The sequence below is a fragment of the Ambystoma mexicanum genome, chromosome 3q (assembly GCF_040938575.1).
Source record: "Ambystoma mexicanum isolate Mex_15411 chromosome 3q, UKY_AmexF1_1, whole genome shotgun sequence".
NCBI classification, from domain to species: Eukaryota; Metazoa; Chordata; class Amphibia; order Caudata; family Ambystomatidae; genus Ambystoma; species Ambystoma mexicanum.
Window position 1 is genome coordinate 687,714,810 of NC_090926.1, and position 24,507 is coordinate 687,739,316.

General features: G+C 43.5%; 1 protein-coding gene across 1 annotated transcript in view; it reads left to right on the forward strand.

Annotated features, from left to right (window-relative positions):
• Nucleotides 1–24,507, forward strand: part of LOC138448004 (probable cation-transporting ATPase 13A5) — a 512,982-nt gene that overhangs the window by 428,952 nt on the left and 59,523 nt on the right. Inside the window, exon 25 of the mRNA XM_069604536.1 lies at nt 17,381–17,453. Within this exon, the coding sequence (XP_069460637.1) occupies nt 17,381–17,453 (73 nt within the window). The remainder of the gene's footprint in view (nt 1–17,380; nt 17,454–24,507) is intronic.

Consider the following 24,507-nt stretch of genomic DNA (forward strand, 5'->3'; position numbering starts at 1 on the left):
TGTGGAAGCAAGGCCAATTGGGTCCTCTCAGTTGGATGCGAGCAGCTTCCCGCAGCACTGCTTCAAAGGCGTTTGCTAATGCAAGAACGACTGTGAGAAGGTCTGAGAGAAAACATGGAGTGCAGAGGAAGTCTTCGGAGGGCAATGACTTTAGCAGAAGTAAAACGCTAAATGCAAGTATAACAACACCCAAGAAAGAATGAGAGGGATAAAGGAGCTGGCTGGTATCTTGCAACAATAAGATGACAGGATCCAAGGCAATGAACCTCGAATCACTGCTTTGGAAGCTAATTATGATAAGAGGCTGGGCAAGCTCGACACATCAATGCAGAATATCAAACATCTGTCTGCCAAGGTGGATTATCAGCAACATCAAATGCATAAAATAATATTCCAAAGGGAGAGGAATGAGCATGTCCATGGCTTCCTGACATTGTTTTTTGACAAATACTTCCATATGGCTATCTCAATCTCCATCATAATCAAGAGAGCATGCAGGGCACCAATCCCCAAACCTACCAAAGGTTAACGCCCGTAGGTCATCACGTGTAGCCTGTTGAATTTTCAACACACCGTAGGAATTATGCGAGTGTATAAAGTTGCCAGTCAAATCAGGCTTGTCGGACCTATTTAACGTTTACACAATGTGAGTTCTCCATCAGAGAAGTGGATTCAGCTCAGCATTTGAGCTTCTAAAAGGATTGCACCACCAGTTCTACTTGAACATACTGGCGCAGGGCATAGATTTCAGTCTACAACTGAAGACATTGGCTCCATTTAAATGCTTAGACTAAACCCAATGGATAGTATCACTGTCCAAGACTCTAAGAATGGAGATTCCACCATAAAGGAGCCTTACGCTGGTCCATCTAGACAAGGAGGCCCGCATCCACAGAGGCTCAACAAACGCTCTCACAACAGAAACAAATGGTCTCTGGGGGGCTCCAACGTCCCTGAGGACGGGAACTGCAGGAGAATCTCTTGTGGGATACCCACAGAGGGTACGGCCTGATATGCAGTGGGATGTTACTATTGTTTTCCTATACTGTGTGGTTCTTCTTAAGAGGGTTAGTGTATAAAAAAGAATATTAAAGGTAAATATACAGACAGTCAGCCTCAATAATCCTCAATATGATGGACTCGTTTTGCAGGCTACATAGACTAACTCAGAGTATTCTGGCTTAATCTGCATTGACATTTCTGTGAAATGGGAAACAATTTAATTGGCGACGGGGTGCTTCTCCCACATTTGTTCTTTCTCTCTGTCTTTTTTATGTATTGATTTGGATGGTTTTGTAGTGGGGAATTCTCTTTTTCCCGGTGGGGTTACAAATAATTGGCTTGATGTTGTTACTGTGCCGTCGGGATCCTGTGAGACATTACATTTGTATCTCTTCGATAATGTCAAATAAGAAAGGTAACGTTTCTATTTCATTCTGTTTGGCTTGTTATATTTGTCAATGTCGGGGATAATCGCAAAGTGGATCTCTATGATTTCTATATGCAGTGAAGAAATGTTTGATTTCTACTTTATATCTTCCAATATGGAGGTAATGCAGTCTATTGGCTTAGACATACATGTTAGAGAACGTTAAGCTAGTTGATCAGATGGGATTATCCAATTTATCCATGTGCTCATCAGACAATGGGTCAGCTTATTTTGGGGATACTTAATGTGAATAAACTTGGGCTCTGGTCAAAGGGAAAAGGGTTCTCGCTCCTCTTTGCTCCCTCTGAGTCAATGTGGCTTTTATTCAAGAGAAACACATTGTTGATAGCGAACCTCAAAAACTAAAAAGGTACTGGGTGGGAAAGGGATTTCATGCCTCATTTTCCTACAGAATGAGGAGGGTCGTCATACTGTTGGCCAAGCACATTCCACTATATTCGTCAGAGGTTATTGGAGACCCAGAGTGTTGTTTTGTCACGGTTAGTGGAACAGTAAGGGGATAGTTACCGTGCTGTGGAAGATTTATGGCCCTGTTCCTGAAACTGCGATGTTCTACATCAATATGTTCCACATGTTGATGTTGAGTAAACAACACCTTACTCTGATCAGAGTTTTTTTTAATGTTACAATGATTCCAATACTAGATAGAGTAACCCCGGCACCTCGGCAGCAGCCTTCACTGGCTGCTAGAGATTTGGGTGCTTTGTTCAACAGGGTAGACTTTGTGGACGCCTCGAGAACCTTCCAAGACAATAGAAAGGACTTTACTTTCTTTTCTGGATCCAGAAAGGTGTACTCTTGCTTGATCTCTGGCGTGTTCGTAGGATATCATTGCCGATGTTGAGGCCTTGCAGTAATGTCCAATCTTTCCTTTCTGATCGCTCACCCGTGGGCATAGTGCTAGATTTCGCACAGCCCCCTACAAGGAAAATGAACCTGGACCTATTAAAGATGACTGATCTCCATAAGGTCCTGAAGAAAGCTATGGGTGAATTTTGGGGAGTAAAGTGCACTGAGTAGGTTTCAGTGGAGACCTGTAAGAATGCAATCAATGCCTTTATTAGGGGGCAGTGCATGTCAACCTATTTGTGGTAAGTTAAAATGTTTAGGGAACTGGAAGGCAAGTTAATATAAGATATATATATGGAAGCAATATACAATTACTTGTTGCCCCATAGTATGCAGAGCTCTATTCCTTAATCCAATCGTAACAAGGTGATTTTGACTGCCCAAAATGTTTGCCAGACTGGGCTATGGATTCTAAAGTTGTCAATTATCATTTTTTCTCCTTCTACAAAAATCTGCACTCGCAGTCCCCAGATCTCAATAATGATTATTAATCTTAATACGAAGACACTTTCTGAGGCAGACAGAATGATTGCAAATGTCCTCTGAAAGTGCAGGAAATAATTATTGCAATAGAAAGTCTTCCTAAGAGGAAAATGGCTGGTCTGGATGGGACTCCCACATATTTTTACTGCAGGCTCTTTGAGCCTGTGCCCCTTAAGATAGAAACGTTGTCATTCAAACAGGGATCCCTACCCCCTTGATGATGGATGTCAGCATGGTGCTATTCATGAAACTGGATAAACACCAACAGTAATATTTTAAGTGGTACCAGGCAAGCTCAAATATTTGGGGGTCTGGGCCTCTAGTTATCAGAAGGATATCTGTGATATTAATTGTCCATCCCAAGTGGAGAAAATTAAGAGGGATTTTTGTGAGATGGAATATCTTACCACTGTCCTTGACTGGCAGAAATATTGACTTATTACTATAATGCTATGTCAAAACTTATATAACTGAGTCAAAAGCTTTGGGTAGAAAACCCTCTTAAGACCCTAATGGATTAAAAAAGAGCCTTCATGAGATTTGCTTGGAAACATAGGAAGCCCTTAATTAAATCTGGTATTCTCAAGGCGACTTAGTCAAATGGGAGCCTGGCTTTTCCTATTATCTGGAACTATCTTATAACATGGCAAATGCTACATGGTAAGAGGTGAATGATAAAGAAAGGCTCCATGGCTTGGAAACAATTTGAAGGAAGTGCATTGCAACCTTTGGGCATAGAGAGCTTCATATTTTTGCCTATTTTTGCTCAGGAATGGAATCTTAATGAAAGTTATGAATCAAGAGGTGGTAGGATTTTCTGTCAAATGTTCGTTGAGAGTGCAAATGTGGTGGGGTATCCTCCCGAGCCATATCTTACTGGCACTTATTACAAAATGCTCTCTCAGTATGGCTCCCGTGGTAATCACCTCCAGTTAAACTTTAACTGGCTGAAGGGGATTTTCTTAGAGTTTGGAGGATTTGTTAACAAAATGCATTAGTTCTGTTTGCTGACCTACATTCTACTCTGTACACAAATTGTGATAACTGGTGGCCCTTTACTCGTAGCCTCACCATAGTAAGTAAGAATGTTCAATGTCTCAAGCTGGGCTGGATTTTGACCTGTTATGCAGAAATCTGGGAAGAAATTGTAGGTGATGATTTCTCCAGGATTCATCCCTACCACATGATGGTCATACCAGATCACACATTAAGAATCATGAGTATAACAAGTGCATGGCAGAGGACTTTTACATCAGCTCTAAGGATTTGGGCATTCTGTTTTACTGGGATTTGATGGCAGGCGTCTCATTTTCGGTTAGAAATAGGAGAATCTAATTTAAAATAATGGAAAGGGGTTTATTATTCCCCTGTCAGGATTTTTAGAATGGGCTTTGCAGATTCCCTGGTATGTTGGAGTGGTTGTCCCAATGAATGCACATTGGCACATTTTTTTTGTGCTGTCAAAAGGTCCAGAGGTTTGTGGATGGGGTGAACAGAATGATGTTCTCAAAACTACATAACTCTGTTACACTAACACCTTTAATGGCTCTGTTTGGTGAAGCTGCTTCCTTCCTAACAATATATAATCTTGAAAAGTATCTTGTCCACACAATATAATTTTCAGATAGAAAAGTGATTTTTGCCAATTCAGGCCTTGCACATCCTTTAAAATCCCACTGGAACTGCAATGGGACTGGAAATCCCACTGGAACTGCAGTGCAAGTACCTTAGTTTAAATACTCGACCTTAGAGAAATGCACTTGCCCCCTGGTGAGGGGTGAGAAAATATGTACCAGTGCTTTCTGTAAAATGGTGCATATCAGCATAAGCAAACTTCATATTTGGTGCAATGTGGTCACTCAAAGATCAGTCGTGCACAGTGACACTCTTTATTTTACATTTGCTACAAACAAGTTTGTTTGTAGTAAATGTCAAATAAGTTTCAAACATCCCCATACTCATTCGCTAGTAAGGTTGAATACTATGCACATGGTACTCGCCCTTCATAAAATCTCCTCGCCAGTGCGAGTCGGCTAGTAGATTTTGCAAGCCCTGCGATTGGAAAGATGAAATAGGTGTGGAATGGACCTACTGTAGGGGAATACTCGCTCAGTTTTGTGTGGTGGAGCGCTTGGCTTGTAGGGAAAGATATCCTCTACAAATTACTCATGTGCTATGGGATATATACGTATAGTGTATGTGGCTTGCTATTTCTATGCTACTTGTCTCATTTCAGTTCTCTCAAATTATGCGATACATACATTGCTATAATATGGACTGCAACTCCCTTAAAAATGTTATGTGCTCATATTAGACTCATTTGGAACTTTGGAAACCATCCTCGGCAAGGATTTAATTTTCTTGCTTGTTTGGTTTGTTGACATTTCAGTTTGTAAAATACAAATTTGCAATTTTGTGAAACATCATAGGAACAATTGTTTTATTGGCGTGGCTGTGTCAATGCACAATGCAAAAAATAAAAATAAAACAATGAGCTGGTGTGTTGCACAGAGCAATGTCATTTAGAAGAAGTTTAGATGTGTTCAAAACCTTCCATACCATATCGGCTATCAATTTAGAGTATTTCAAAAATCACCCAGACTGAGATGAGTATGCCCAGGCAAGGGTCTTGAGCCTGCTGTACCTGCAGGCCCAAGCTACACCCCCATGATGACACCCAGTGAGGCTGAAATATGTCTGAGGTTGCTTCTGGTCTCCTCCATATGGGATCTGACCTAGCACTGTGAGCTGGATTGACATTTTTGTGGTGGGACCAAGCCTTATTTGCATATGGTCTTTCCCTTTCCGTAATAGTATCACAGGCTCAATTATTGTGTTCAGGACTGCCCAGAGCGTTAACAGTAGTAGATGCATTCAAAACGTTCCAGATAGCACTTTTCACTGAAATCATTCAATGTTAAGTTTATTGTTGAAAAACATAATTCCAAATACTGTTGTGAAAAGCTATCCACTCCTAGACCACATTACCTTCCCTTAATTGTCCAGGCAGGCAACAATAAATCCTAAATACACTGGCGTATCGGAAGAGAAAAAAAATTGTTAAAAAAAAGGGCCGCCAGGGAAGGGAAAGTGAAGTCCGTTTTCCCTTACCATGGCGGCCATTGAAAATAAGTGAAAAAAGTAAGCAAACAAAATGGACACCATGGAAAGGGAGAAGGGACTACACGTGGTCCCTTCTCCCTTTCCATGGCGGCCATTAAAAAAATAGGAAAAAAGTAAACAAAAAAATGCTACCTGGGGAAAGGATAGAAGGGACTATGTGTAGTCCGTCTTCCTTTCGATGACGGCCTGTCGCAGATCGGGAGTGGAAGCGCTGGAGACAGAAGTGGTCCCAGCGCATCCACTCCTAAAATGGACAGAAAAGAAGGTTAGTAGGGGTGGGAGGGTGGAGAGGGAATTCTGTGGATGAGAGGAAGGGGGAGGGAAAGATTTTGCTGAATCCCCAGTGAGGGGAGATGGTGGCTGCAAAGCCCTGAGGATGCGCAGGACGGCAGGATTACCGTGTGGTTACACCTGCATTATGAGCCTCCCCATTGGCTCAGAAACCGCCACACTCACCTCGCAGTGTACTAATATAATTTAAAAAACACGGCTTGCTTGTATTGAACAAAAGTATTGCTTGGATATCCTCATTTTCTGTATTTTTACAATCATTTTATACTAATAGTATGCTTATACAAATTAGGTTGATCATTCAAGTTTGAGGTAGTGAACTAGCTCTCGGGAAGTTATTATATCACCTCCACTAAGAACGGAAACAAGCTACCACCATTTGATTTGCTGGTACCATCGACAAAGGAAACTGAGGTGTATAATATCTTCTACCATAGCGTATGGCACACAAGCCGAGGTTACCAGACTTTGAGATGTGTCCATCGGGCTGTTTCATTCCATGATTTTAGATCATGAATGAAGTCTCGGTTTGGCTACAAGTGATCTTTGGATGCATAAGAGGGATAATTTGTAAAAACTCTTGCAGTCTGCCCGACCCCCACTCGATTTATAAAATATCAAAGAAGGTTTGGTGCTCCAGGCCATGCACATCCCATTTGTCTGGCATGTGGGGGTATGGTCAGAGGAACCAAAAAACATACTTCCCTACCATTGTCCTGCATTGTCCTTCCTGACTGAGTTAGCCAAATTATCCTGTTGGAATTGTGGAAGGGATGTATATGCTCCAGAAGATCCAGAGACAAGAATGCTTCTTCTCTCACTCGAGTTTGCCCTAGGCTTTCTCTCTCCCCAGAGGAAATTTCTTCTCTATCCCATCCAGCTTCTGCTCATTATGAAACAAGATATTTGAAACATTACCAACCCCCCAATAACATTTTGGGCCTCATCACGAGTTGGGCTGTATTCCCGGCTGTAATATCACGGACTGTAATAGCCCTAGCACCGTCCGGTCCGGTGGTATTACCACCAGATCAGGGGTTGGGCCTTAACGGTAAATCCCCATTCCTGATTGGGTCCATTGGATCCAATGGGGAATTTTCAGTGCTAATACTGCGGGCTAATACAGCTGGCTGTAATACCGCCGGAAACAGGGAATTTCACCTCCCGAAAAAAGCTGGATGTAAAACGGCCGATTTAGCGCCCAACTCATGATAGGACCAGCCCTTAAATGCGGTGGTAATAGCATTACCACCGCATTTATGGGCTACAGCCCGACTCGTGATGAGGCCCTTTGAGCAAACACTTGTTGCTGGAATTTACATTTTTCCTGGCTTTGATTGCCCAGACTTCTGCTCCATATAATAACTGGACGGTGGATTTCATTTGGTTCAGCTTGATGGTTGCTGATGCAGATACCCTATCCAGCTTTTAGGTAAAGAAAAAATCGCAAAGTTGTCAAGAGAATGATGTTCATATGCTTTCACAGAGAATATAAAAATGACCCTTAAATCTCAAGTCAAAAGGTTTCAATTGGGTGTAACACACAGTCATGGGTTAAATCCCTTTCCTAGTCCGCTGAAGTCTGCTGCCGTCTGGATTCACAATCCAGATGGCAGCAGACTTCAGCGGACTCACAATCCAGACGGCAGCAGACTTCAGCGGACTAGGAGGGGGATTTAACCCATGACTGTGTGTTACACCCAAACCTTTTGACTTGAGATTTAGCTTTGCCACTGGCCCTGTTTTGAAAAAGACGGTGTGTCGAAAACACGTGTCATCTGTAAAGGCATTTTTCGATTTGATAAATAAATCAACCTACCTAAATACTCAGTGTGGCGCTCATTTGAGGTGTGGAGAAGCCTTTTTAAACTTTTGTTCTAAGGGGTCGGGGTCACTTTTGTCCCCTTTCATGCGCCACACTACCTGCGACACCTGCTTGAATGGAAACAATAAACAGGCGTATGGTAACCAAGTTGGCACTGAACAAAAAAAAAACAGAGTTGTGGTACACCCAATAGGGATATTAGTTGGCATCACCTTGGATGAAACTTGGTGTCCTTTCTGATAATAGGTTTCATTTTTAGCTTCCCGCCTTCACGTTCTACCACAGCACTGGAGACCTTCTACAGCACTGCAACTTAAGATCTCAGACTTAAACATGTCAAAATCTAGGTGCACCCTATCTAGGATTGGAGATTTTCCCATCCTTCTGCTTCAAGATAGCCTTCATTGTTTCCACCACAGCGAAAAAGACACTACTGCTATCTACCCACGTAGACCCCCAGTCTATGATCTTTTTGTGCCGGACACAATAACATAATTCGTAGAATGTCATCTTGTTTCTTCTCTTACGCCGAAATGCTTACAGTTCACAATAATAATTCTGCTCATTTATTTGGAGTACAATACAAATTTTTTCTCAAGACGCTAAAATAATTGTTTCATTATGGTTCTGCGAGTGGTTAACACTGTATTGAGCTCCGATGGAGAAAAGGTTAAATCGGCTGTACCAGGGATTCTAACCTTTGAGGTGCGCGCTACACATTGACATCTGCATCAGGCACTCAAACGTCACAGCACCCTCTTCATGAGTCAGAGCTCAGGGAGTAAGCTACTGAGCAGAAGGGAATTTGGGATTGAGGGGGCAACATGACCTTTTTAAAAGCTTTTAAGGAAACAGGTCCAAGGCTACAGCTTAACCAAAATGGACACACATCTATACTAATGTCTGAGGCATGATGATTAAGATACAGGCTGGCAGATGTTGCTGCTTGTCCTGGTGGTCAGAGAGGGATAGATCTTTTGGCATGTTGCAAGTGCTCATGTAGGATGCTGACCATCATGTGACGGCTGACATTACCTCATATAAGATGGAGATATCAAGTGAAAAATTGGAGCCTTCAATGCAAGACGGCCTGGACACCATGACCAGAAAGTGGTGACAATCAGTGAGAAATTCTTACATCCATGAGACAGAGGGAAGAATTTAATAGATTTTGTAACAAGGTACAAGGGCCTCTTTGGCTGGATCCTAATGAGCTCTGAGAAGAACAATCTGACACAGCCATCTCCCGCTCAAAGTGTGAATGGGAAATGTCACTCAGGAGAAATAGGTGAGATCAGGGGCAACCTTTGTCTGTGACCAAGATGCAAGCCTTGAGGTTTGGAAATACAGAGCAACTTAATCATACTTAGGAAACATTCTGCAATAAATATGTGCAACTCGGAAAGTAAAAACTCTTTGGTTACCGTTACCACGTGGTTGTAGAGCCTCCTGATTGGAAGAAATTCCATAAAATAGGTTGGTTGCACCATGTTCTCCCTCAGTAGAGGAGCTCCCACATTCATATTTGATTAGTAAATCTTGGGGTTTCACCTTAAGTAACCAAGAGTAATAAGACGTGGACTGCTTGGTCACTGTGCCCTAGAGAGGCTCAGCTTCACCTCACTGAGGAGGCCCAACAAGGCTGAAAAACTTGTCTGGGGTTGCGAGAGTACTCTTATTCAGAGGGGAATTGCCTAGCATTTAGGTGCTGGACTGATCTTGTGGGTAAAACCAGACTGCCAAGCAAATGGATATTTCTCCTCTGTGAAATATCTGCTAAAACATAGTTGTAGACCCTCCTGGGTGGAACATATTCCATGGAACAGGTTTTTTTGAACCATGTTCGCCCACAGTAGAGGGGAACCCACTGTTACACTCATCTGGCTCCCACAGGGGTGTCGGACGGAACTGGACTCCCACAGTCTCCACCAGTGTGATGCGTAGTGCAGAGATGACTGACTGGACTGGCCCACCTAGCTTCGTCTGCTAGACCCGTGAAATTAGTCTCCTAAAGACGGGGAAAGGGAATTAGCCACCCGTGAATTCGAGTATTAGCACCTCACTGCGTTCCCACTTATCACCTCCGATATTCCCTTTCACAAAGCTCATCTTATAGTTTTGAATGATGAGCTCTCCATCCTGCGAGGAATGCAGGGGCGCGTTGATGGCCAGTTACTTCACTGGCTTGAAGATATTGGAAGAGTTCTAAAGAGTTCACAATGTCTGAGTAATCACTCTGTCCAATTCCTTTGTTTTCTGTTGCAGCTTAGATCCAAAAGAAGGTTGTCTTGTGGCAGCTGAAAGCGATCAGGTAAGAGTCTGTGTTATCCAATACTGTCCGGTAAAAGTTGCCAAGGTTAAACTTGCTGCTTTCTCTTTTCATGCGGGTGCGGCGAAAGAGGATTTGGCGTGCTGGTGATTAATACCTCCGGCGGTAAAATCAGGTAAATATATTATGGAAAGAGATTGTCCTTGTTTGTTCCCTTGGCTCACCTTGTCATTTTTTCCTTGTTCCCCCTTAGGTGCTGGAATGCGGTAACCAAGTGATGGAGACAGCGCCGGACCGTGGTGGTGCTGGGAGGAGCGGTAAGTATGGAGCGGCGCTGCTGCTGGCGAAGAGACGCATTTAAAATTAAGTCTTTTTCTGGTTCAAAGATGAGTTGAATCCGAAATCAGGTAAGAAATCCAGTAATGTTCTTGTTCTAACCTTTCTTCTTCTTTCTCCTCCTTTCTAGGTGCTGTGGACTCGAAGCGGGCGTGGCAGGATGCTGGATGCTGACTGCAGGCACGGTGAGCGTCACGCTGCAGGATGTAGAATAACGCAAAGCATGTGTTGCCCTTCGGGTGTGGTTTAAATAGCCTCCAAAATAGTTCCAGGTAAGTATTCCTCCACAACCACGTATTCCAAGACAACCACGCCCAAGTAACAAAATAGTTCCCTAGGTAAAGTAGTCCCTTCCAAGACTCACAAGGGCTTGGATTCCTTGCAGCATGGTCTGCATCAGGTAAGTTTAAAAATATGAGCCTGGCGCCGACTGATGCCCCATATGAGGGTTGCTGGGCTTGCTCCAGATGACATGATGCCTGCTTCCTGGGTTGATGGACTTGGTCTGGATGCCCGGTGGCAGGCATCATGACACCCACGCTCTTGTTCACTTTGGTTACCACCCTAAGCAATAAAGGGTGTGCAAAGGAAGAAAGCCTAAAGATATGACTGCAAAGACAGCGACACGCTATTTCCACATACATCACTCCGTAATGATAGGATGAGGAGCAGAGTTCAATGAATAGAGTGAGCAGGAGGGGTGCTATCAGTCAGAGAACCAGGGCCCTTATCCTGACCTGCTTCTAGCTGGATGCTGTATGCAAGGAGACACATGTCACAAAAAGCATATCATCTCTATAGGACTAGGGTGCCTGATGCTCCCAATGCCTTCCTGTTTGCTCCGTATGTTCTGCATCTAAACTCCCCCACTTGGCATCCTGTTTGAAATCGCCAGGGCCCTGCTTCTAGACCACCGTCCCACTGGAAAGGAAACAAGCTGGACCACTGAAGCACCACCGGAACATCTCGAACGTGGCGGCAGAAGCTTGGGGAGCTTCCACTCTGTGCTACCTGACCCACAAGGATATCCAAGGACCCCTTCTTTTCTATGTTGACATGGATTAAAGTCCTTACTCAGAGTAGGGTGCTCAGTTTTAGCCGAAGATTCGGGCTTCAGTCATTTAGACGAACTAAAGCCTAACAATGAAACTTAGTGGGGCATCGCTTCTCAGTAGAAGCAGTGAAAGGGGATATATTTTCAGGATACCCCGAGGCTCCAAAACAGCACTCAGGAATGTACTTGTGGTGACATGATTGGGAATGTCCGTGAAGAACTACATTTGAGATCATACATTTTTGGCGTCACTGTGGTGTGCTGCAAGTCTATAAATGGCCAAAATGTGAAGCGCCAATCGCCTGCACGATTTGGAGCTCATCCATTGTGGAAACACTGCAGGCGCAAGCCTTTTTCCTCTGACGGTTCACATTGTTTGGAGCGTGACTGCTCCTGACATAAGTCACATAGAAGCAAGGCTAGTTCCTGACATGGGCATCCTCTGGCAGGGGGATATCCCCAGAGAGAAGAGATATCCTGCTCCTGCGAGCATGGACTTCTGCATTGAAGACTTGAGCTGTAGAAGCTGCTTCAGCTTTGGACGATACAGCCCCTAAATATTGGCACCAGAGGTTGTAGAACATGTATGGCAGAATGTCCTGGCCATGGGGAGCAAGAGAGTAATTATGGAGATTGAGTTGATTCGACTTTCCAACAACATCTCGAATACCTGCGGTGAAGTGAATCCTTATAATATAGTCGAGGAGAATGAAAAGCTCCACAGATTCCGTCACCAAAGTTTTCATCAAAGCGGGACTCGGTACAAAGAGAAGAGGCCGTTCTGAGAGAGCTGGCTCATGTGGCCACTACGGTGCTCAAACCTTCAGGGGTACCCCTCGTGGCTGTGGAAGATGCAACCCCAAAGCAAGTGGCTGGTACCCCTCATGGCTGTGGAAGATGCAACCCCAAAGCAAGTGGCCGATATACAGGTTGATGCAATGCTCAGGAAGCCATGTGCAGGAGGCAACCTGGTGATGCACATTGGCGTTCATGATGTCCATCTCATGCAATGTGTGCTCAAGATTATGCAGTTACTGCATAATAGGATGCACGAGGAGGCTGACTATGGGGAGGTGCTCGAGACATAAGATCATCTAGCTAACATTAAGCACTTACAACCTGCTGGCCCCACTACCTGTTGTTGTTCTATCACGATTTCAGCACTTTCCACTCCTCCCCCGCCCCTTGCACTTTCCCCTTTCCCTCTCCCCTGCACTTGCACGTTCTCAATGTCACTGGGCCTAGTAAGATCGTTGCTTGTCCTCCCTTGTTTCCCCTCCCTTGCCCTGTCGCACTCTGAAACTCTTGTGTATGGCGCGATACAAATAAAATATCGTATCGTATCAAGAAGTGCTGCCATAATCATCTCCCTCTTATTGGATGAGCGGTGAAGGGAGCTGTCCATGAGAGGCAGGGAGAATGTCCACCTTTGCGTAGTTTACACTTGACTTTGTAGAGCTAGAGGAGACCTCAACTTGTGAGCACAGTGGCGATGGAGGAGAGATGGAGCAATGAAGAACACCCTGGGTTTCACAGCCCACTAGACTCCTGCAGCATTTGATAGATGATATGGTAAGTCATGTATAACGCGCCTGCACACAAGTGTTTCTTGCTCCAAGCATTAACTTGCGGGTCTTCCCAGGGACCTGATAGTGCGGGTGGGTTGAAGAGCCCTAGATTTTGGTACAGCAAAACAGCCACTACCACCTGCCACTGAATCGATGCAAAAGTGGGCACCACCATTGATGTGTTCAGAAGGAGTGAGCCGAGTTCCCATGCAAGTGAGTCGGCCCATGGCACAGGAATCACATTTGATTAAGAGGGTGCCAATGCGGACACCGTTTGGTTAATAATTGGATGGTTAATTCGTTTTCAGCTATTTCTTTTTCAATCAAATTGTTTTTCAATCACATTGTTTTGGCAAAATGGATGAATGGCATGAAACCACGAGGGCTGGGAAGGTATTATAGAAAATGTGCACCCGTGCAAGTGCAATAAGCGCCAGGGCAAAAATGGCCCGAGTGCAAAAACATTTTCTTTCAAGGCATTTTGCCACCAGGGCAATGTTTGACGTAGTCCTATTGCTTTGCCCTTGAGAAACATTGAAAGAATATGATTGTTATACTAGAGCAGGCTTTGCCCATGTGCTAATTGGACTCCCACCAGTGCAACGTGTCTGTAGTACAGCTCCTGTGCTCTAGCAGGATTCCTCACTAACAAAACGTGTGATCCTGGGCAAATCATAACTTCTTGTAACTGCCAAAACTTAGAGTGTTCAGATACAATCTAATGAAGGTAATAGGCACTATTTTCGAAACTATATGGATATATTAATGTACCATTATTTGTTATTCATTGTAAATAGTATGTGTGTGCCATGGTATATGGTGTGAAACGTTTGTATAAACTAAACACACCAAATGAATAAAATACAAATGAACATATCCGCCTCCCAGAGCAGCCTGGACATACAACAGAACATGACTGCTGCTGTAAACAAAACTCCCTGCACATAGAAGCATCTATAGCACAACTTTAGTAAGTGTGCTGCTAAGGACCCTATGCTCATCCCTAACGCCCCCAACAGGATTTGCGGGCGCAGCCCTCTATAAACAAACATTTGCGCTCCAAAGCAACATGTGAGTCCTCTTTGTTGCAGAGATCCCGCAGAGCAACGCCCCAATCGTGCACGAAGCACGGGGCGCTTCCAGGAAGTTCAGATGGTCGGGGGAGTGGGGCAGAGTATGGTCCTGTTGGCGTGGGAAAATGCGCACGCTTTCCAAATTAGGGCCATGATTCACAAATATTTGCACCGAGGCAATTGAGGAAATGAGCATCTCAGATTTGCTGCTGCGTTTTACCCTCCTTACAATTGGAGCAAAACCCGGGATACTTGGAGCCCCTCTGAGATGCTCACCTGCAAATGTGATTCACAAAGACGTTCTCGAGGGCGTCTAAGAGAGGCTCAAGGTAACTCCAGACTTACACATCTGTGGGAATCAGGCAGCACATAATGTAAGTAGGGTGAGGGCAGCTAAGCTAGTCTGCACAAATTTGAGTTGTGCAAGTTATGGCCCATATGTTACAGAGTGCACCGCGGAGCAGTGGTGTTGTGGAGTTTGTTGTGCGTGAGAGAGGGGAGGAATGGCGCTTGCATCCTTCAGCGAAGGTGGCACATTCGACTATTGAACGACTGTTAATACGTTTGGCTTCTTGACAGGCGTCACTACCATTTCATCAGGGCCACGTGCCATGGATGCCTAGACAGCGCCTGGCTTTAATATGCCTCATTACGACCCAGGCGGTAAGTTACCGCCTGGGCCGTGACTTTGCCACCATGGCGTAAACTAAGTTTACGCCATGGTGGTAGGCGGACTTACCGCCCCATTCTGAGGTCGGCGGGGCGGTAAGTCCCCAATCCCCATTTACCCTTCCCCATTCCCATTTTTGCCCCATAGGGCATAATGGGAGTGGGGAAGGCGTTAATTACGCCACCGTAAACTACGGTGGCGTAATTAACTCCATGGTCCCTTAGCGCCATGGATTTTAACACCTGCTAAAAGCAGGTGTTAAATCCGCCATGGCGCTAAGGGGCCTCGTACTCAGGCGGTAAGGGTCGGCGCTGTTTACGCCGCCGTAAACCCCTTACCGCCTGAGTCGTAATGAGGCTGTGAAAATGTTGCTAACATTTAGCCACTGCTACACCGCACCCCCCTTTGACCTGTGTTAGTTTGCCACCTCTGCCAACCTACATTTACTGACGTAACCCCAAAAAACAGGACAAGTGGAACTTTTATGGGGTTCCATGTAATAATGTCCCAGCAAAAATGTCCCCTGACAAAAAATTCGCCGTTTTTTACGGAGACATTATTACATTAAACATGCGGGGGACCTCCCTGCAACCTGTTTTTTTTTTTTTTAAATGGGAGCAGGGGACATCCCAGCAACCCGTCTCCATACATAATGTCGCCAATATATAATGTCACCAATGGCTTTTCCGGGTAACATTAAGTATGGGGACATTATTACCTGATGCCTTGGATGGCAGGCTTGCCAGCGTGTCATTATGTGGTGGGCTCTTTCACTATCATCAAGCTGTGACGTTGGGACGGGGGTGGATGTGCCAGTTTATGACTGACTGCTTCCATACGCCTTCCTGAGGGACCACAACTTATCATTTAATCTTTCTAAAGCAAAGATTGTGATCTATGGGATAGGTAGGCCTAGGGATTTCTGGTATGTCAATCAGGAAGCAATAGAGGCGGTTACAACATGTAGATTCTTGGGGCTAGTTTTCTCAAAGGAAGGGGAGTTGGAATGCTCATGTCATGCAAAAATGTAGGCCAAGCAGATGGAAGTAAGTCTCAAGAGACTCCTTCCATTTTATTATCTCTATGGAGGCTGGACAATTGCATTGACTTGATAAAGCTCAAGACACACATAGCAACAATACATTCAATCAAGCTGTGGGGCTTCTCTTCATGTAGAACGCTAGTAACTGTGCAAAATGCTTTCTTAAGGAAAATAGTGGGGTTACCATCAGCTGCCCATGATGACACAGTATGGCGTGAGCTGGGGATTCCCAGTGTGGGATGTCAGGCGAGCTCTCAATGTATCCCAGTTTTTCATGAAAGCACACTTGTATGCGTCATATCCTGAAAGAAATGGTTAGCTGTACCAGGCAGGGCAAATATCAATGGCTGTCAAAGGGGATCGTTGTAATTGAACAATGGGGACTGTGCATGGTAGATCCTCTGAGAACACTGTCAAAAGGGCAACGGAAAAGTTTGATTACAAAGTGCACGATAAAAGAAGACTGGGAAAATGCCCAGCGGCGCATGCCAAGGCTCCCTCCCACCTCTGTGTGCGGAAATGACCTCACGAAGTGTTAATGATTAAGCTAAATGTTTTTTTTAATGATGCAGTCGACAGATTTTATGTTTGATATTTTATCATTTGTCAAAAAATTATCGGCTGGGTGTACGTGACTTCGTCGAACTTGTCCAAGCATTAATACGCCGTGAGGCCTATATCCATAAGATATTTTATTGTGTATTTTTAATGTATTGTGGTTTTAATGGCAGTTAGGCCTTGGCTTCACTATATTTATTGTATATATTTAATGCACAATATTTTTTATATTTTGGTTTTAATGGTGTAGACCGAATAAACTTTGTTTGACTGACTGGAAACTGTGAAAGCTAATATTGACATGAGCAAGAAATGTTTGCTAAGCAGGGAGTCCCAGAGTGCAAAATAAAAATCTCGAACTTAAAGAGCAAAATCACGAACTCAACTGAATTTTGTGAGGCCATGCATGTGAAAGTTGCAATGATGTCATCAGCAGAAATGGAAGCGCTTCCACAACCTGCCCACCAATGCGCACCAACCCTCTTGGGAAATCTGAGCCTCCATTACCCTACAGACTTTGGCGCCTCTGCATCTACATGCCTGGGGCACTGAAGTTAGACACCACCACCTCAATCAGGCAGAGGAAGTGCCCCCATGTTTATTTTATTTTTACTTGATTGGTGGTTTGTTAATGTGCCCATTGCAGCACCAATGTCGCCACATAAGAAGAGAGCATGGGGGTAGGTAGGAGGGGAACATAATAACCACCCACAGAATACATGAGCAATCGATTCCTGCTTCCAATCACGCTTGACACAAATGTCTTTTTTTACCTTTTCATTATTGCAGAAACTGAAAATCTTTGGACGTCTTCAGTATCTCATTATTGATGTGGCGATCAGCACCGTGGTGTGCTTAACAAGTAAGTCTTTTTGTAGTGCTTCGAATGAATGAACACGCTTAGTCTATATATGTGCTTAATTGTCCATATTTGATGTGTAGCTTTCCAGCAGACCTGCACTTTGATGCCTAGTCACTCACCAGCAAGCCCCTGTTGCCTCAAACATTGAATGATGACCAGTTACAGAATTACTTCCCATGCTGAACGCTAAATAACCTATATCAAAGACAGGGGTATGCATCTTCTGCAGTTCTTAGTGTGTGCCAGTACTTCAGAGGGCTGAGCTTCATGATCCATTCCAAAGCCCCAACATCAATTTAAATACAATTCAATTATATATGCCCTGCTAGTGGAGCGCATATTTGGTCATGTGCACCCCACTGGTTGAAACTGACACAATAAACCGTCTCGAGCCTACCTAGCCTGCCGCAAAGTCATTGGAGGCTGGTCGGGGCATGTGCCAGCAGTGTCTCGCCTGGCACGGTACTGCTGGTGCAGTTCAGTGCTGAGTACATGGTACTCATATCCACCGTTTGCAGCTGCAATTTCTATGGTTAGTGGGTGTCATTGGCACTGTGCGTGTTCCGTTGGGGAGGGCCCACGATGCAGGACCTGCCTAAGCAGTGCTCTGTTGTCTTCTGGAAGTTGAAACACTGACAATACCAGCATTGTAGCACATTTAATAAGTATGTTGTCTCTAATTCTGTGGTTCTGGTGAGCAGATGAAAAGGAGAACTTTGTACAATGAATAAAATAGAAAAAGAATTTGAAGGCTGGGCAATGTAAATTATGTATGTTACATATAAATGGTAAATTAATGTCTAGAGGGAAAATAGAATAACTCAAACTGTCTTTTAATTCATAAGAAACCATCGAAAGCTGCATTATGTGCTCTGCAATCCTTTCCCATGAAATCTCTTTTAGTGCAAAGATGTTCTAAAATATTTTTGGGTGTTTATTATTTCTTATTACAACAATTATGATTTCTGGTATTGGTTCTCTAAATTGACATAATTAATTGTACATATGTTTGATCACAAACCCATTTAATGAAAAGCAAACTAAAAAAACATTGAACAACATTTTTGGAAACAAGAAACAGGAATATAGGAAACAAAATCAAAAGCAAAAAACCATGTGAATCAGCATAGAACAAATAAGAAGCTCAGTTAGTTGTGTGTTTGCTTCAGTGCTATAAACTAGTTTCGACATATTGTCCACCATTTAAGGGAACGGGTCTTCTGCAGGACATTTAGATCATGCTCCAACATCAAATAGTTAAATGGAAGAGGGTATATCTACATAAATTATACGTGAGGTAAACGCTATCATTCCGCTCAAAGCTTCTCTGTTAACCTCAACAAATGGATCAAAGCCCTGCTTTTTCTGCTTTGTTGGCAAATTAATTAACTAAAGAGGAAGCAGGAAATATCTGGCATAGAAAATAAATGAATCTGCCATGACACTTCAATTGGTCAAGAAAACTCCTTTTCTGCCCATGAGAAGTAGACAGCAAGAAAAAACCTCATTGTGACTACATTTTGTCTCTCCCAATTCAGGGATCGACTGTAGCTGGAATGGTTTAGACTTTCCTCATATTCTAACTGAACATGTACTGTATGTGCGTTTTTCCTAAAAAAAAAAAAATATATACATTAAAAATGACTTGGAAATCATGTTTATTTACTTGTCCTTCATGCTATGGCATTACAAGCACTACATTTCATTTTAGTGACAGTATTATGAACAAAATGTTTTCAGTGCTTCCACCATTCTTTGAAAGCAATGTACAACTCTCGGTGTTATCACCCTGATTTTCTCAAATAGTTACCTTAATCATTCGTAATTGACCCATTGCGCCAACATACCTGTTTGGGACCTCGACCGGAGGGAGCAAAATAACGACGACACACTCCAATGTCTCTCCTGTCTGTCTCCATTGCTGAAAGTAAATTGTTTATTTCAGGCAGGTGTCAGTCATCCTGACCTATTCTGAAACTGCATGAAAGCCTTGTCACGCCGGTGGCCATGTTAGAATGGAGTGGGCCTTGTCTCGTTATGATATAGAACTAATGAAATGGGTATGTTAATTAGACAATGAGGCCAAGAATTATGTAATAATCCTGATGATTGTATCAGATTTACAATAGTGGATGGTGTAATAGGACGGAAAATCATATCTTGATACAGCCAAGCTGATGCCACTCGTATTGATCATTTAGCCGGTCTATAAAACCTCTGGACTGGTACAACCAGAACTTTTCTCTCATGGGTGGATTATTTTCTAATGTATTACTCTCTGTACATCCAATTTTTTTCTATGGCCCAACATAAGATTTAGTCAAGCCCATGGGAGTCATTGCGACCCAGGCGTTAACCAATGGCGCCATTAGCGCCATGGTTGATGCCGGAATCCGACATGGTAAATGGCGGAATTACCACCCCATTCCAAGGTTGGAGGGGCGGTAATTCCCCATTCACCATTGGCCCTTCCCCATTCCCATTTTTGCCCCATAGGGCTCAATGGGAATGGGGAAGGCGGTAATTATGGTACCGCAAATTGCGGTACCGTAATTACCTCCAAGGTCCCTTTGCGGGTCCCTTCCTTAATGGCTGGTGAAACCAGCCGTTATGGTAGGGACCCGCAAAGGGACCTCGTAATTGGGCAGTAAGGGATTACCGGCACCAGTGCCCTTACCGGTACCGGAAATCCCTTACCGCCTGGGTCGTAATGAGGCCCCATGACTGTAGTGAAAGTAATGTTATACCAATGGGGCCATGAGAGTTTTAGTATTCATTTTTTACCAATGTTTGATAACTCGTGTGTTCACATTTCTTGAAGTTATCCCCACATACATTTTGTTACATAGACATTGAATAATGAATAATAATAAAACACATTTCAAGATGTACTATGAGGTACGTACACAAAATATACAGTATGCCTAAAAAACAGTAAAGGGCTCGAGTGAAGTCAGCACATCCCAAAACTTTACAGGGTGGACCAGGAGGGAGTAAAATGGTTTAAAGTTAGGTAGACCTAAGTAGTCATTATCAGGTGAGTAACATCAAGTAAATACACTAATGAGTCTAAAAAGAACCCCATTTGCTCACTAACTAACAAGGAACAACTAGATGCAGTTGTGCACAATTTACCTACAGTAGGAGATACATTGAGAGTGATGTGCAGTGTTTATTACTCAGAATTGAATGGAAAATCACATGTACACTTAAAAAATTAACTGATTGTCCTGAAAACTCCAGTATGCCAAATGGGTAAGGGAAAGTGGCACACCATAGTTAATGTTACCTTTACAGATGTCAGAGCAGCCAAAGTAATGACCATACAATTCCATGAGATAAACCTAATAGTTCTCCCGAGGTTATAGCTAAAAGGTAATTACAAGTCCACAGGTGCAGCAACCATCCAGAAGAGAGCTGCAGGGCCCCCCACAAAAGAATCCAGATGCTGGTTTCACATCCAGAGGCTTGAAAGTGGGGTATCTGCAGTGTAAAATACTAGATTATTGTTACAGGGCCACAGAAAACATCCAAATGGAGGAGACTATGGATGGCTGAAACAATGATGGGATAGAGGGTCAGAGGTTCCGGGGACAAGTATTCACTGTGCTGGCTGTGGAGGAAATGACCCCATAAAATGTGGGTGTAGTGGAAAAAGGGAGTTGGTTTTAATTGACCATGAAAAAGGCAGGATCCCCCCAAAAACAAAAAATAATATCACGTAACGCCTATTAACTAATGGAAAATGGCAAAAATATACCCATAGAGCTGGAGCCTTTACTGCTCGTAGGGTGATTTCTTGCACGAATCAGACCCAACAGAAGACATGCAATAACCCAAGGACAACAAGGAGAATTGCCAACAAGACCACACGATACAGCCTGAAAATAAACAAGCCACTGTATAGAGAAAAATACACTGCAACCTAATCAACACCAGATCAATGGCCAAACATGTAACAGAGATTTATATCCTACTCTGCTATGGGGAAATCAACATCTTATTCATCACAGAAACCTGGCTAGATGACCACTACAAAGTCATATTACACAGCTGTCTACTAGAAAACTTCAAATACAAACAGGCGAACAGAAAAGGAAAAAGAGGAGGAGGATTCGCATTAGCACGCAAAGAACACCTAAAAATAAAAACAGCCGGCCCTCTAAACATTTTGAACTGTGAATCCCTCGTCCTCCACCTAACCACAACCCACAATCAAATCTCACATTTATACTCTTCTATAGGCTACCGACCTATGATGCAACCTTCATAGAAGCAATCACGAACCGAGCCATCGAACATGATTACCTGATCATTCTCAGGGATGTCAACATATGGTTCGAAGAAGAGAATGCAAACTCTCAGAAGTAATTAATCAAGCAGTTCGAGACCATGAATCTTCGACAGATGGTGAAAGGAGTGATGCACAAGCCAGGACTCACTCTGGACGCAATCTTCGACAATAAGAACATGATCATAACAACACCACCTATCCAAATACTATGGATTGACCATCTCACTATTCCATTTGTGATGATCGAAATACCATCAAATGCATCTAAAAAATGCAAAAGTATCCTGCAATCTGGAAAGGAACTGGAAAACTGTGAAGGACAGTAACTTTGAAAAATAATTACAATCCTCGAAGCCAGCAACCACAATATTGGACGCAACAGACATAGACGGAACAAAAGACTTACTCCAGAAATGGATCACAGAAACAATTGATACTATCTCCCGGGAAAATCCCCTCATCCCATCACAAAAGAAAGCAGTGGCTAGATGGTTCACACCCCACCTAAAAACATTGAAAAGAGCCAACCGGAAACTAGAATAAGAATGGAGGAAAAACTATGACCAAGACGAAAGAGCAAAAATATCTATTACCAATTAGATCATACAAATTCGAAATTTTCTAAGCAAAAAAGAAGCACTACGATGACCGGATCACAAAAGTCACTAACTATTCAACATCCTAAATGAGATGAGAAACCCCATGATGGAAAAACTATGCAATGATCTTGCAGATCACTTCAAAAACAAAATCACCAACATACACAGAATCATACAAAACAGACCAATCAACCATACAATGCACCATCTCCCACAAATCCTGGGATCACCAAACAGAATGAGCAGCTGCTCAGAAATGTTGTGAGAAAAACTCCTCAGTTTGGTGAAAAACCTTGGAATCCTCATTGGCAACGAGTTAAAACTAGAACCCCAGTGAATGCGATAATCCAGAAATGTTTCTTCCACCTACACATGGTAAAAAGATTCTACTATTCATCTCCTTCAACACAAAACATTGGCCATCATCTCTCTCATCATGTCCACGATAGACCATGCTAACAGCATATGCCTTAGATTGCCGGACTATCTACTGAGGGCACTGCAACAAATCCAAAACACGGCCACCAGACTCCTCCTTAAACTCAACAGAAGAAAACACATCACACCAGCTCTAAGGATGCTACACTGTCTCCCAGTCAAGAAAAGAATCACCTTCAAAACTATCCACCGCCAGGGAGCTGCATTTTCTTTTAAACTCACTGTCTACAACCCTACCAGAACACTCAGATCCTGAGACAACATCCGCATAGAAACCAAATCATATATGCAGAAAAAACTGGGTGGATCAGCATTATCATGCTTAGCCGTAACACAATGGAACACTCTCCCCAGAGGAATACGAACTATGGAGGACCATACAAAATTCAGGAAACTTCTTAAAACCTGGCTCTTAAACTCTGATCACGATAAAACAGGCTGAGCAACACCTGGACACTTCATAACTGACCCAGAACTGGAAAAGAGAGGAAAGAGATTTACAACTACGGTGAGAGGCTTTTAGCCGAGGCACCCCCCGAACCCAACGAGAGATGGCCAACAGAGGAACAGGAGCAAGTGCTAGGCCCGCTCATTTGGACCACAGAAAGATGTCTAGGGAAACTAGGAAAGGGAATGAGGAAAGGGAGGACAGGAGGAGGAAATGCCAAGCCTAACTCAACAGGACAATGGAAAAAGGCCCAAGGGAATTTTAGGGAGTGAAAGGTGTCCCACCCATCTAAACAACTTAGGCTAAACACGTAATTGAGTTAGAAATAGGCCATAAATAAGAGAACAGACAACCCATTTAACAAACAAGAAACTCAGGAACCCCATCCCACCAAGAGGCAGCAATTGCTAAAAACCAACAATGGCAAACAAAGGGAGGCAAGGCACCAAAATCAGTGGAACAGAGGAAGCAGGAATGCGACTGCCACTAACAAACCATACTAAAAAAATCTCCCTTCCGCAGACACCTCTCACATTCTGCAAGAAACACAACCATACATCTACAGCACTGCAAACTGCACATACTTCAAAACATCGCAACCACAAAACAGATCACACACAATCTCGCACAACAACACACAACGGCTACCCTCCAAATATCATGCCTATGCTCCGTGAACGGTGTCTCTGAACTGAAGCTGCCAACAGCACATCATAGATTTCTTGTTCTTTTCCAGCTCAATCCTACTAATCTCCCCATCCTACCTTCTTGCATTACAGAACTGCCTGAGCGCCAAGAAACCACGCAGGTGGCAAAGTTGAGCGGTATATACACTTTTGACATTAACTTACCCGCTTGCTGTCTGCATAGTAGACTGCTGGAGATGGCATGCACGTCAGGGACACGATAAAGTCACAATCTGTGATGACACAATCGCATAATGACGTTGCAACGTCTATAGGTCAGTAAATAAAGACTTTCATGCTATTCAGTCCTGGTAGTACGAGGACTATAGAAGTATAATAGCATGTCATGGACAAAATGTCTATCCATACCACAAGTTTATCCATTGCTGGGTAAACATGTGTGACATATTCCAAAAGGGGGACGTAATGCAAAACAATACCCATGTGTAGTCACAATGGGATAAAGTCAGGATGGTGTCTGGTTCAGACATGCCCAATCAAAATTAAGGCAGGCTATCTCATGGATATTCAGGTCCTAGCACAACTATTCACAGAAACATAACAACTGCTGCTCGAATGCCAATGTGAA